This window comes from Lolium rigidum, chromosome 3 (assembly GCF_022539505.1).
Source record: "Lolium rigidum isolate FL_2022 chromosome 3, APGP_CSIRO_Lrig_0.1, whole genome shotgun sequence".
Lineage (NCBI taxonomy): Eukaryota > Viridiplantae > Streptophyta > Magnoliopsida > Poales > Poaceae > Lolium > Lolium rigidum.
The window spans coordinates 16692451-16707395 of NC_061510.1; the positions used below are offsets into that span (position 1 = coordinate 16692451).

The 14945-nt window shown below is 43.8% G+C and overlaps 3 protein-coding genes and 1 pseudogene across 4 annotated transcripts; 2 read left to right on the forward strand and 2 right to left on the reverse strand.

Moving 5' to 3' along the window:
- The first annotated feature begins 384 nt into the window (after nucleotides 1-384).
- On the forward strand, nucleotides 385-4670 carry LOC124694823 (disease resistance protein PIK6-NP-like). Its single transcript, XM_047227760.1, has 2 exons — nucleotides 385-1205; nucleotides 2678-4670. The coding sequence occupies exons 1-2, from the start codon at nucleotides 385-387 to the stop codon at nucleotides 4599-4601; spliced, it is 2745 nt and encodes a 914-aa protein (XP_047083716.1). The 3' UTR covers nucleotides 4602-4670.
- An 806-nt stretch (nucleotides 4671-5476) lies between these two features.
- LOC124694414 lies at nucleotides 5477-7035 on the forward strand. Its single transcript, XM_047227401.1, has 2 exons — nucleotides 5477-5490; nucleotides 6543-7035. The coding sequence occupies exons 1-2, from the start codon at nucleotides 5477-5479 to the stop codon at nucleotides 7033-7035; spliced, it is 507 nt and encodes a 168-aa protein (XP_047083357.1).
- A 1059-nt stretch (nucleotides 7036-8094) lies between these two features.
- LOC124694825 (probable RNA-binding protein EIF1AD) lies at nucleotides 8095-10403 on the reverse strand. 2 transcript variants are annotated; one of them, XR_007000498.1, is made up of 5 exons: nucleotides 10178-10403; nucleotides 9990-10065; nucleotides 9762-9888; nucleotides 8278-8547; nucleotides 8095-8243 (listed from the first exon to the last, which is right to left on the reverse strand). XR_007000498.1 is itself a non-coding variant. In XM_047227762.1 (4 exons), exons 1-4 carry the CDS (start codon nucleotides 10292-10294, stop codon nucleotides 8364-8366), a joined length of 504 nt encoding a protein of 167 aa, XP_047083718.1. In that variant the 5' UTR covers nucleotides 10295-10403; the 3' UTR covers nucleotides 8095-8363. The 2 variants fall into 2 exon arrangements, 1 of the variants encoding a protein (XP_047083718.1); XM_047227762.1 differs by having other exon boundaries at nucleotides 8095-8547.
- A 1717-nt stretch (nucleotides 10404-12120) lies between these two features.
- Nucleotides 12121-13739, reverse strand: LOC124694827 (annotated as a pseudogene).
- Nucleotides 13740-14945: the final 1206 nt, after the last annotated feature.

Sequence of the window (14945 nt, forward strand, 5' to 3'; positions counted from 1 at the left end):
CTGCCGTGCTTCTCCTCTAGTACCAGTGTACAGCGTATATCTTTTACACGTGACCTTGCAAGCATGTATATCATTCCATTAACTGATCGAAACATGTAAAAGTTAATCCTTTTTATATGTTCATTTAAATCTGAATCTGTTATATATGTCTTGTAATCAACAAGCTAGGCAACTTTATTTACAAATTCATTTCAACAATTACATGATACACATATGTGTTGAAAGCATTCTTACATCGAGTAGCATGCTGAATTCAATAGCTACTGTCTTGGATTAAATCATTGCAGTGACTTACGAAAAGTTACTGCCACGCCAGTTCGCACGACGATCTACACTGAATTTGCAGTTCCACACAGATTAACTGAGCTATCAGGTACTGCAGGAATGGAGGCGGCTCTGGTGAGCGTGGTGACGGGGGCCCTCAAACCCGTCCTGGAGAAGCTGGCTACTCTGCTTGGCGATAAGTACAAGCGTTTCAAGGGGGTGCATAAGGATATCAAGTCCCTCACTCATGAACTCACTGCCATGGACACATTTCTCATGAAGATGTCAGAGGAGGAGGATCCTGATCCGCAGGATAAAGTTTGGATCAATGAGGTGCGAGAGCTGTCCTACGTCATGGAGGATTGCATCGACGATTTCATGCTAAGTGTCGCTGAAAAGGACACAAAGCCGGAGGGCTTCATCGAGAAGATGAATCACGCACTAGGTAAGTTGGGAAATATGAAGGCTCGTCGTCGTATTGGAAACGAAATTCATGATCTGAAGAAACAGATCACTGAGGTGGGCGAGAGGAACATGAGGTACAAGACTCGTGAGGCCTCCTCCAAGACCATGAATGCAACCGTTGACCCTAGAGCTCTTGCTGTCTTTGAGGACGCGTCAAAGCTTGTCGGAATTGATGAATCTCGAGCCGAGATTGTCAAATTGTTGACTGAAGGTGCGTCAACACGAGAACAAGCGAAGTTGGTATCCATTGTAGGACCTGGAGGAATGGGCAAGACAACTCTTGCAAACCAAGTGTATCAACATCTGAAAGAAAAATTCGAGTGTCGGGCCTTCTTATCCGTGTCGCGAAATCCAGATAAAATGAATATATTCAGAACTATTCTCAGTGAAGTTACTGGAACAGATTATGCTAAAACTGAAGCAGGTAGCATAGAACAGCTCGTCAGAAAGATTACTGATTTCTTAGCAGGCAAAAGGTACACTTTCTGTACAATGTCTACTTCACTGATAGAAGATTATGCAGAGTACGCTGAGAGATGGGTACTTAAGAGCTAATCACTGAGAATAGTAGATTATGCAGATTACACTTTCTGTACCTTGTCTACTCACCTCTCACGGTTTCACGGCTCACACCACATATAACTGCAGTAGTAAAATATTGTTATGATGTTATAAGGGCAAGTACAACGCGGGTGCTTAGGCCCCGACACTAGGATCAAATCCCCGGTTGATCGGCAGTTCAGTGTTTAATTCCTGGCGTCTCTGCGGCATCGACGCAAGAAAGCGTGTCGAGCGGTTAGCTCGTTTTCCCCCGTATCGAGCATAGCGCAGAGAGGATAGGCAAAGCGGCTGGGCAATTAGCGCCTGTGGTTAGCGTCTCCCGTTGAGGACTAAAACGCTGAGAATATAATCTGGTTTTATTTTGTTACTTTTCCCAATCTAAGCGCCCCTAATAGCATCGGGCGTTATACATGCCCTAACGATGCAATATTAAAAGTTGATATGATCCCCATGTCGAAACCATGGCTCCACTGCTTAGGCCAGCCAATAGTTTAGAGGGGAAATGCACTTTTAAGTATGTAAGTATTATGTAGATTTTATTATGTTCTACATCACCGGAAGTTTGGATCACACCAGCTACATTTTTTTCTCGATGCTCACGAATCCCTGATCGACGTGTATTCTAGGCCAAAGTATGTATGGTTATTCGTCATAACGTTACAATCTATCTCTTGTATGAATTGTTGTATCTTGTTAACATTGTGGATCATTCTTTCCACTTTTTACCCTCTAGCTATGCATTTGTGACACTAATTACCCCACTTATTGAAAATTCATGTAGATTACCAATTTTAAAAGCTTTGGATCCTTATTTTTTTTATGTGTGTCCATTAGGTAAGGTATTAGATGATGATCGGGGTCCAAAAGTATCAAGACAATAGTAAGGAGTGGAACATATGGATTAAACAAGTTTGGACATAATCGTCCATGAGGCACTTCAATATTTACATATTTTGTCGCTCCACATCGCCGTATCATGCCTATATCATATCGAACAATTATATGCAAAATGTTAAATTAGGACGAAACCATGTTTAAAGTTTCCTAAATAGGATATTTTGGTAGAAGCTCCACTAAATGAGGTAATATGTGTCACAATTGCACAACTAAAGGGTAAAAAATGGAATTCTCTCTATTTTCTATGGTCATGTATGAATTGTATGCTATGGCCTAGCCCTTAGGTTTGTACCAAACAAATCAACGTGGATCCTTGTACACACAAGAATTATGTGTGTAACATATATGATTTCACATATTTGTCAACTTTATTGCATTGCATTTTGTTTGTTGTTACTTTCACAATGAAAAAGTTTAATTATTTTGTTTACCTTGTTATGCAATCTTTATAATAAAACCATGTTAATATCACTCAAGAATCCACATGCAGGTATTTTGTTGTTGTTGATGATATATGGGATGTTGATACATGGAATGTTATTAAGCTTGCATTCCCCATGACTAGTTCTGGCAGCATCATAATCACCACTACTCGTATAAATGATGTTGCCAAATTGTGCCGTTCATCATTCAGTGGTGATATTTATGGTATAAGGCGTCTTAATGTGGTGCATTCAAGAGAGTTATTTCACAGAAGACTATTCGATTCCAATGAAGATTTCCCTTCACACCTTGAAGAAGTTTCTGATCTGATATTGCAAAAATGTGATGGGTTACCTCTAGCAATCATTACCATCTCGAGTTTGTTAGCTAATAAAGAGAGAACAGAGGATTTATGGCATCAAGTGAAATATTCAATTGGTCGTGCACTTGAAAGGAATCATGGAGTCAAAGTAATGATGAATATATTGTCACTTAGTTACTTTGACCTGCCTCCTCATCTAAAAAGTTGTCTCTTATATATGAGTATATTTCCGGAATATGCTATTATTGGAAGGAAGGGTCTGATACGGAGATGGATTGGTGAAGGGTTCGTTCACAAAGAAGACAGATATACGGTACACGAGATAGGAGAGAAGTATTTTAATGAGCTTCTCAATAGGAGTTTGATCCAACCCGTGAAGATAAATCAACATGGTAGGGTGAAGACTTGCCGAGTTCATAACATAATTCTTGATTTCATCATATCCAAGTCAATTGAAGAGAACTTCGTTACTTTGGTTGGTGTTCCCATTCTTACAAATAGGACAGAAAATAAAGTAGTTCGTCGACTCTCTCTGCAACTCAACAAACAAGGAAATTCGACGATACCAACATCAGGTCTGGTATTTTCTCATGTCCGGTCCGTTAATGTGTTCATTTTTTCTGTGGAAATTCCTTTGCAGAAATTCGTACATTTGCGTGTTCTGGACTTTGAGTATTGCAACTTGAAAAACCATCATATTGAAGATATAGTGATGTTAATTCACCTGAGGTATCTTAACCTCAAACGGACAGGAATAAGTGAGCTCCCAAAACAAATCGGGCGTTTGGGGTGCTTAGAGATGCTGGACATAAGATGCAACGGGGTAGAGGAATTACCTGCATCTATTGTTAATCTTGGAAAATTGTCGCATCTGCTTGCTGACGGTTGTATTAAATTTCCTGATGGGATTGCGAAGATGCAAGCACTGGAGACTTTGAAAGCCATCACGGTCTACATTCAGGGATTTGACTTCCTATGGGGCCTTGGGCAGCTAAAAAATTTGAGGAATCTGGTCCTCCAAGAAATCGATGTTGATTCTTACAGTGATACTGATATGGTTGAGTGCGGCAGAGTTACGGTCTCATCCCAGTGTAAGCTAGGCAATCAAAATCTACGTTCTCTGAATCTGAGGAATGGGAGCAGCCTCTTACAGGAACCTTTGTGCATTGTCACCCTTGAGAAACTTATTACCAAGTCTTCAGCCGTTACACGGGTTCCGGAATGGGTGAGCTCCCTTAGAAACCTCCAACAGCTACGCCTTGAAGTGGAGGTAGTTAAGCAGGATGATCTCTGCATCCTTGGAGCCTTACCTGCTCTGCTCATTCTTGTTCTGGAAGTAGTAACAAAGTCAAATGAGAGGCTCAGAATCAGTGGTGAAATTGGGTTCCAACTTTTGAGGTCTTTTATTTATGAAGTATGTTATCAGCCGGTAGATCTGATGTTTGCGGAAGGATCCATGCCTAAGCTAGAAAAACTAGAGCTTAAGGTCCTGCGCATAACTGAAGCCGACTCTCTGGAATTTGGAATCAAAAACCTCCCCCGTCTCAGCATTGTAAAATATGAAGTACTTTGCGACGATGATAATTTTGGAGCCGTAGAGACTGCCATGGAGAGAGCAGCCAGCACACATCCCAACGAGCCTACTCTACTCTTTAGTATTTTGAACTAGCCATGGTAAAACTTCAACATGGAAAAGTGTGGACGACTTACTTGATTCAACCAAGGGAAGGTGTCTTAAGAAAAGGTGCTAGTTTAAGCAGTTGTTTCTTGCTTGGTAACTCTCTGAGATGTTCGTCCTTCCTTGGCTCCTTTCTATCAATGACATTTATGCAGTGAAATGTTATTTATATCTCTTTCTACAGTATCCAGCAGGCCGTCAATAAAAATTGTTGTTCTTGGCTGTCAGGAAAACAGCTCTCTCATGGGTGATTATCAGATAAGATCCACCATGCTACTTAATGTACTGATTTTCATCACACAAGACCAGGTTAGTTAGTTTCCAAGATATGTCTCTCGATTAAGTTGCCTTACAAGATCAGGTTGCATATATTTTCAGAGTGCGGTACTGAATTTCATGGAAAGAGTAACAACTGCACTTATTTTTTTATAACGCTTTATTATTTAAAAGGTTTAAACATTTACATCCCGTTTATGCATAACTAAGATGCACACAACCGTTTAGATCAAAACTATGAACTGTAAAATAAAAGGTGCAATACAAGTAATCATCACAGAAACTGTAGAGGCGCCTATGGTGATGGAGGACCGATCCAAGATTGTGCTGTCATCCATGTTAGATAAAAATATCCCTCGCTGTGTACTCCAACCTTGTAAACGATGCTCCACACGCTGTAGAAACAACCATGAAAGGAGTGTGGTACTGTTGGATAGCCTGCATGAGAGAATAATATTTATCATTAAAAATCTTGTCATTTGTACATAGCCATACTAACCAAATAACGGAAACCGCTTCCATCCTAGTAAGTAGTTTAAATCTATGATTCACACCATTTAACTAGTTTCCAAATATACTTGCAACGCTGCATGGAGGGTATAAGGTAGAACCTGACTATATAGATTTAGTAAATTGGCACTAGAAGAATAAGTGTTTGATAATTCCGTCATGGTGGCAGAAGGATTAGTTAGGATTACACCTCGATGAAGATACCACGCGGAAACTTTATTTTTTAGCGGTATTTTCATCTTCCATTTTTTTTTTGTTATTTTCAACCGGCATATCTTGTTGGATTAATGCTTTGTACATCAAATTTATAGAGAATTTACCACTCATGTAAATTCCAATGAAACTCGTCGGACCCTGTGTCAAATGGACCATAGCAAGACGGTGTAGCAACGCTATCCATGATACAATCCTAGGACCAATGACATCTCTTCTGCATGTCATATTGGGTGGGAAAGTTTCCAACACATTAGAAATTGTATTGCTTTTGTTGTGCACATTATTATACAAAGCTGGAAATTATTCTCGGAGCGTGGCATTACCTAGCCATTTATCCTCACAGAACCTTATTTCCGAGCCATCTTTAACAGAGAACGAACTATTTTGCCATATTTCGCAATTTAGTGTCCCCGAAGATCTCGTCCTGACTTTGTTTCTGTTCTCCTATATGACTTGAAGCACCCCTTAGATAGGCGTTTCAGAGAGGATCTCCTGAGCTAGGTGCATATAGTCCTGCCTGCAGTTAGTTAAATTGGCTATTAACCAGTATTGACGTTGGCTACTGTTTTTTCCTTCTTTTGATTCTCCGTGGCACAGTTATGCTAGTTTCACTTAATTGCTCTTCTCCATTTTGAGGCTTATGCTTACAGTCTTCTACAGTTTAACATATTCCTGATTATATATCAGTGTCAAACACTGATGTTACCAATCCATTTGCAGTGCTACTAGCCTACTACCAGGATGCTTCAATAATTAGCAGATGATTATTTCGGTGTCCTCGAATGATGTTACAGTCTTCTGCAGTTTAATACTCCGTAACTCTGATGTTACCAATCCCCTGCTTGATGGTGGAAGGGAGACACGCTCTGTCCGTGAATGAAGATGATGCTAATATACTCTGTTGGATGTTGAAACAACCTGCCCTCGAAGCTTGCCTGAACTAAGTGATGAGCAAATAGAACACGCTCTCTCCTGGTTCGCGGTGTTCGCGGGGAGGGAGCTGGCGGCGGACGGCGTGTTCGTGCGGCGCGCTGAAGGTGACGCCGGAGGGTGGCGCGTGGAGTGCCGCCGCGCGCTGGCGTCGCGGGCGCGGGTGGCGGAGGTGGTGGTCCTCGCGGAGGGCGGCGTGCTGGTGCGGGCCAGGGCGAAGGCGTCGATCGGGTGCCTGACCAGGCTGGAGGGGATACCGGAGGAGGAGCCGTGCGGGTGCGGGGCCTGCGGGGAGGAGGAGTGGGAGGTGGTCGGCGACGACGACGGCGGCAGCGACGACAGCGGTGACGATGAGTGCTGGAGGGGGCGCGAGGAGGCGGCGGAGATGGAGACGGTGCGGTGGGCGCTGGAGATGGGCGCGTGGGCGGTGTGCGTCGGCGTCGGGCTGCTCGCCACCGCCCGACGGTTCAGCCGGAAGCGGCCGCTCCGGTGATCCACCAAGCTAGAGAGAATTGTTTAGCTCTCTTTTCAACGAGTCAACGTGTATGAACACATTTTTGCTACCTTTTCTGTTTCGTTTCGACTCTCAGCTGAAGAGATCTCGAGATTGTATATATGTACAGGCGAATCGATCAACCAAGACCTTTGCGATCCTGAATGTTCATCATCCAATTGTGTTCTTTGCGTCCTGCTATACACCATTGCCCCTGACCGATCAGCTTCAGTCTACATCTTAAGATTACAGTCCAAAGAAAAAACATCTTTAAGATCATTATGGAGGATTACAAACATCTTCTAGCAAGATTTCAACGTGCAACCAACAAAGCGACAATGGCTGGCGCAGGTCGACCTAGAACTGATAGTCAATAGTCAAAGTGCAAAATCTCGCGACCGTGTCAATGTCTGAGACCACATCTTTGTGCCATGAAAAGAAGACGGGGCTCGTTCCTGTTCACATGGGTGAATTTGGATGGGCCAATGAGAGGCCGCCCACCAGCTCTGGGTTTTCTTCTCAACTTCAGAGAGTACACGATGGATGCTCGCTCTTTCTTCTCAACTTCACCAAAACTTCTCAGCAATGGCATCAGCCATCATGCAGTATCTCACGACAAACTTACGATGCACCATCTTAAGACCTGGGATGCACAAAGCGCATAATTAAACTACAGAACAGCGGCAAGTATGTTGGGAACTTATAGGTAGCAGACATGAGCACAAACACTTGCAGAATAAGCAAAGCCATCACAATTAAGGTTGGCCTTACCACGTCAATTGGTTGCTGACAGTGCCAGGTCAGTTGAATCAATCCACAACCAACGAGGATCTTTATCCAGTTCCCACCAATCTGACTTTGATTTGTTCAGATTCCCCACAGCTTCAGAAACAAGAAACAGAGGAGAGTTACAACTACTGTACTAGTTTCTGCTGAAATCCTCAACAAAAGAAACTAGTTTCTGCTGAACTGAAGAACTTTTCGTCTTGAGCACAGTTTAATTATATTTTCTAGGGGATAATAGTTCAATTATTCGAACATCCACAATAACATGCAACATAATAGTACAAGTGGCAAGCTTCATGTTCCGTTAAGGTCAAAAAAGTTCACAGAATGCCCCGACAGATTGGCCAATGTTTGAAGCCGTGCCCAAAATTGTGCATAAATACATCAGGAAACCAGAGCTTCATGTCCTGGGAACATCATTGCTATTACAAGTTGATGGTAACCCAGAGCTAGTTGTTCGGAAAACAGTCACAGGGTTTCCTTGGTGATTTGGGTCATACATAGATATCACAGCATCCATGCCTATTATTGTCTCTAACAGTTTAAGAATCAGAATCACTTTCTGTATCAGACTGCACGTCAAACGTTCTATTTCTGTTTGTGTTCGCCTCGAGTGGTGGCAGATCATCGTCATCTTCATCAGAGTTCTGCTCTTTCTCAACCTGCGACTTTGTTCCTTCTGCTCCTGGCGCCCAACTGTTGGAAGCTGACTTGAAGATAGCTGGCCTAGGATAAGATACATGACAGAATCAGAGGCACCCAATCAAAAGACTCTAGCTACCAATACTTGCTTTAACAAGTATAAGCTATATCTTGCAAAAGCACAACAAACTAACACATTATTACAAGACCTTCTGCAAGAACCTTAGAGTATCTTCAGTCCTAGCATTTTGCTACGATTTATAATACAAAAAACATTTGATTTTAGTATCAGTTCTCGCTGTCATTTTTTGTGTCCGCTACATCAAGTGAAATCAGAAACAACCCATTGAGGCCACTGAAATGCACCGGCAACCAACATATCACGGGAAAAGTGAATTAATTTCAATGTTTAAGAAAATCAGAAGATTAAGAAATTATGGGTTTTTGGAGCCTCCGTATGCATACTTTAATAGTTATACTACAGAAACTGCTGTAGAAACTGCTAGTAAACCAAAAACATATGGAAATGGGTGTATGCACATACTAGAGAGATAGTTATACAGTCAAATACAGGAAACAACAGAGCATAGTGGCAAGTAGATTTCAGCCTTCCACATATTGACCTTCATGTAGATAGATATACAGTTAAATAACAGCTATCCGAAACCGAAGAAATTTACAAATATTGCAAGGGAGGGTGTATTTTTACAAATTTTCAGGCAACAAAAGGGAAGTCTACAATTGTCTAAAAGTGGTTCAATATCGGAAGCTATTGAACATCTTCGGCCACTCAACAATAATGGACTTGAAACAAACAACCATAGCGACCATGCTAACTCATTACCAAATTTAGTAGCTGCATTTTCTGTGGATTTTTGTAGTTACTTTTTACATGATCTACAGAAAGATAAAGCAAGGATTAAGTCTGTTTACATAAACAACTGCATTGGTGATTCTTTCTTGCTACGTGACTCATTGGGCAAGTGAATTCAAATCCAAAGTTGCACAGCAATTAGAAGGTCAAACATGTACGGCTTGTGGCAATCTTGCATCGTATACTAGGAAAATCGGAAGAACGAAAGCAATGAATATAGACACCACATACAGGATACAGCAACAACAGAGAGAAAGTAGGCAATCGCAATGTGAAGTAAACACATGCAAAAAATGAAGCAGCTGTGTGGCCTGGACCTACTGATCATTCTACTCCAGCACAAACTTATCCTATTACATATACATAAGTCCAATTCCTACGTTGTCAGTAGCAGTCAGTTACAGCAGAGGAACCAGTAACTCACCATTCACCGGATTTTTCGAGAGCACGAACTTGTTCATGAAAGAGGACCCGCGACACGACGCACCCTATCTTGCTTCCTGACTCGAGAGCCTCGTCCCTCCCACTAGCATCCACAACCACGAAATTCCCTGCACGTTCAGAGCGGCCATAAGCAAACCCATCAGGTGCACGGACAAGTTCAGCATAAGTTCTTGATCACAAGTACTGTATTCACAAACGAGCCACTCACCGTTCTTGATCCAGAAGCTCTTCTGGAACTTGGCCGGGAACAGGGCCAGGGACTTGACGCCCTCGCCGTCCGTGACCTAGCAAACAGAGCACGTGCGGCGGCAAGCGAGCGAGCGAGTGAGAGATCGGCGGGCGGGCGGCGCAAAGCGAGGTTTTAAGAGGCTCGGAGGCCTGGAGAAGAGCGTGTACCTCGATGAGATTGGAGCCGCGCAGCGTGACGACCTGCATGATGCTCTCGCCCTCCGCGAGCGTGACGGCGGAGCCGTCCTGGCACGCGCGCTGCAGGTTCTTCCTCCCGGCCTTCATCCCCGCTCGAGCTTCGTCAGCGCCGCGCCCGACTGGGGGGAGAAGAAGGGGGGAGGATACGCTACAATTTGCGGCTGACGGCGGCGGCGGCGTTGGGGAGTTCGGCGGTGTGAGGGAGTGCTCGCGGGCGTGAGGTTGCGAATGTCACGTGAACAGAGTTGTTGTTGGGCTTAGATGGGCCATGGAGAGCAACAGTCAGCAGCCCGTAATACGTACATGTTCTTTTTTTTGCTGAAAGTACTACTAGAAGACATTGCTTCCCCCTCAAAAAAAAAAAAAAAAAAAAAAAAGACATTGCTTAAGCTAAAAAAAACAAGAAAAATAAACTAGTAGACATTACTTTCTTTTTATAGAAAAACTAGTGTAGACATTACGGGAGCAGCTATATGCCACCCTGGTCGGCCCTTAGAAGACGCCGCGCACCCCAGGCGGGAGCGTTGGGCCGGCCCAGTATCTTATCTCTCCTTTCATTTTTTTTTTGAACTCTGACAATTTTCAAATTTGAATAGTTTTCGAATCTGAAATATTTTGAACAAATTTCAAATTTCAGTAAATTTTGGATCTAAGTTTTTTTCAAAATTTGAACGAATACAGAATCTGACCTTTTCTCAAAATTTGAACAAATTTAGAATCTTAACATTTTTTGAATTTTAATATTTTGAACAATTTCCAAATTTTAACAAATTTCTATTTTGAACAATTTTGAATTTCAACAATATTCAAATATGATCATCTTTCAAATTTTAACATTTTCAAATTTGAATATTTTGAACTATAACAATTTCCGAAAAAGGAAACAGAAATAAAATAAAAAACCTAATAGAAAAAAAAAGAACAAGAGAAAAGAGAAGAATTCATAAAATTCGAATTGGGTCTGACCCATATAGGGGTGTGTGGCGCCAGGTATACACCGACCTGGTCGATGTATAGGATTTGCCAACATTACTGGGAGGTACTATATGCCGACTTGATCGGCGCCGACCAAGACCCGCACACTCCTTGTTTTTCCGTGAATATCTATCTTATATTGTCTATATATTTGTGTTGAAAGGTTTCTAAAATATACTGTCAAAATGCTGCTGAAATATAGTAAAAATGTTGTTGAATTGTTGCTCATTGGTTGCTTAATAGGATGGGTTCTCAAATGGTGCTGAAATGATGTTTAAACGGTGCTGAATGGAATGCATTAACGTGTGAAAAGGTAAGGGTATCTGCATCTTTATTTGAGAAAGTTAGTCTCAGTTAGTCACTAGTGGTAGCTTGGCATTGAAAAACTGAAAAGAGTGGTATTTTCGCACTTTGGTTTTCAAGTATGGTATTTTGAGACTTTTGGTTTCCATATGTGGTATTTTGGCTATTATCTTCAACATTTCCCCCTCGACCACTTGCCTCTCATGTTCTGAAGACGAAGATATTGACAACCTGATGTTCCTATGCCCCCAAGCAAAAGAAGTTTGGAACTTCTTCCACCGAGACTTCGACACCCATGACCTTGTGTGATTTGCTGATATCTCACTCACACATGACCACACCTACGAGGAAGCCACGATCAACACCATCATTGCTTGGACCATTTAAAAAAGGAGAAATGCTCTCGCTTTTAACGGAATAGTGGATATTAGACTTTGTCCTTATCGTTGTCCTACTCCCTCTTCTGCCTATGTTCTTAATTTTTGACGCAATAGCTATGATCCCCCAAACTTTTTCTCTTGCTTTCTCTGCTCGCGCCCTCTAAAATTGTTGTAATGTCCCCTTGATTTACAACCTTTGGGAGAGGTTAATATATTATCCAGGCTAGCGCAAGCCCGCCGTAGTCTAGGTAAAAAAAAAAAAAAACAAGGGTTCCATACAACAATAGAAAATGAAATTACAGTTCCATACAAATTGGAGAGGACAGTTCACTTCAGAGCTAGCAACTAACACAGAACGCATAGGCAACCATACATAGTTCGCTGAGCTATCACGTACGATGAAGAAGGGAAATAGCAAGGGCCTATTGCCAACACACACCGGGCAGACACACACTTTCGACTCGCATCGCTGCAAGAGCTTGCAGCGCACAGACGGGAGCTGAGAGCTCGGAGCGAGGGGACATGATCACGGACGGACCCGGAGCTGAGAGCTTGTAGCTGCTTCCTCTGTCATGTGCCAGCTCCGTGTGTTCTGCACCTGCATAAGGTGGAGAGGGACGGGATGATCATGGCTACACAAAGAAACCTAGCCGAAATATACATAAAAATAACTAACTAACCCCTACCACCATCAAGACGTGAAGGTGAGCCCCGATCCCCGGAGCTTTCCCTCGACAATGGCATCCATGCGGCGGGCCATCTCAGGCGTCATATGGTTCACCCAGTCCCCCACGACCCCTTTCCTGAAAAAGCTTTGGTGCGCATACTTAAACTGCCCAATGCTTCCTGTTTTGTTCCCTTGGAGGCCTCTCATGTTGCCTATGCTGCACAGCTTGGCAATTTCCATCGGCAACTCCGCCGTCTCCTCGGCTGCCGAGAACGGCGCGCCCAGGAACCGCGCGAGCTCTCGGACGGTACCGACCGGATCGACTAGCATCTTCTCGTACCTCAGAAACAGGACTCCCTCGGGTCTGACTTTGCTCGCGCTCCAGTATCCCAGGACATGGTCCCAGAATGGGCCGTTGGGTTCTTGACATCGCATGTCAACTCGAACACCTCCGAGAAGGAGAAGTTCACTCCAGCCCCATGCAGGTAGTGCCATAGCGAAACAATCATATCTTTGGGCTCCCTACACGACATATATATACACCGCGCGCGCGTCTTCCCTCGTTGGTAAACTAAGAATATCAAGAGAAAGGAAGAAACAAACAAAAAAAATGCATAAATATACATACCTGCAGACGAATACGGTCTTGCAGTTGGCGAGGGAGCGAGGGAGCAGGGAGTAGTGCAGGTGCGTTTGCATGAGTCTTGTCGACGGCAGTGCCTCCAGCTTGGCTTCGTGGCCGTTGACGAACAGGTCCTCCATGTAGGGGACGCACTCGTGCGGGTTGAGGCGGCGTAGCGGGTGGTCAGGGGCGGAGGGCGGGTACGAGGATCGTGCCATGGTCGCGAAGGTGAGCGCCTTGATCCAGGTAGTGCCGGACTTGGCAGGGCTCGCGAGGAGCACATCACCCGGCCGCGACCTGAAGCGACGGTGCAGGGAGATAAGCCCGGGAACCACCGTGCCTAGCAGCCACACGCCCTGGTACTGTCGCAGCTGAATGTTGGGGCCTGTTATGTTGCTTGGCAGGGAGGAAACAATGTCCGCACTCTCATCCGGTGGGGTGATCACCATCTCGTCCTCGTCCTTCCAGTTCAAGTCCTTGAACGCTACAGGGCCTACCAGGCAAGACGTGTCTGGAGCAGCCATGGCCATGACTGTGCTGTGCTGTGTCTGTGTGTGCGTGCAGGCTGGCTACTTAAAACTTGTCTCCGCGCCACGGGTTATATAACAGCTGAGATCCAGTATAGCAGCCTTGGTTAGCAGGAGCTCCATCATATTCAGACCTGCAGTAGGCACCATATCGATCTTGATTAGCAGGAGCTCCATTGGTCCCCACGCCGTCTCACGTATAAGGAAAATAATATTATCTGTCAGACATGACTGAACAAATTCCGAGTTAATAAACGCCGTTGTAGTTTCTGGTCCTCACTAACATGTCTCTGTCAGGATATAGTACGATATTGATATGGGTGCAGATGCATTGGTTCAAGGCAGATTAATACTACTCCCTCTATCTAAAAATAGATGTCTCAACTTTTTCTAAATACGGACTAAGATGTACCTAGAAATGGGCTAAGATGTATCTAGATACATCCATATGTAGATAAAACTAAGACACTTATTTTTAGATGAAGGTAGTAGGTGTTCTGAAAGTGGTGGAAGAAGTTGTCGCCACCCATGCCTCCGGCCAATGAGTGGTTGTTGTTGAAGCAAATGCGAGTCATCGTCTGTCTCATTTAACCCTGTCATCATCAGTTAGTAAATCCACGATTGCTCAATCTCTACTACTCCCTCCGATTTTAGAATAATTGCCAAAAAATGGTTATACTAATTAGTATTATGTGTGGCCCTGATTTAGCTGCTACCTAAACTTTTATTTCCTATGGAGTTACAAGGAGACATATCTTAGCCGTGGATTTGCAGAAACGGATGGTACCACTCGTAGTATTTTTTTTGTTTTCATTTTGAGATATTTGAGACTTTTAAACGGCTGTGTGCATCTTAGTTATGCAGAGATCACGTGTAATTGCTTGTTAAAATAATAAAGCACCCATTGTCGTTGCCTAATCGACGGTACCTCAGAGGAGGGATCCTCACGAGGGGAAGAAGAAGTAGGGGCCATAGGGTGGAGTGCACACGGGACGGTGGTACGCGATTTACCCAGCTTCGGAACACCCGCACGATGACGGGGCCTATCGCTGCTTGTCCGGAATTATCCGGGCGCTTTCGCGTTGTTACAATGAGTTGTGGTTGTGCCTCTAGGGCTCCCGGGATCCGGCTTATAAAGGCGCACGGATCTAGGGTTTACATGGAGAGTCCTAGCCGGAATACAAGTTGTCTAACTACGGTACAATGTCTTGCCGTGTACGTCAAGGATCCGCCTTCCTCTAAGTACGTGCTCGGATCCGGATAC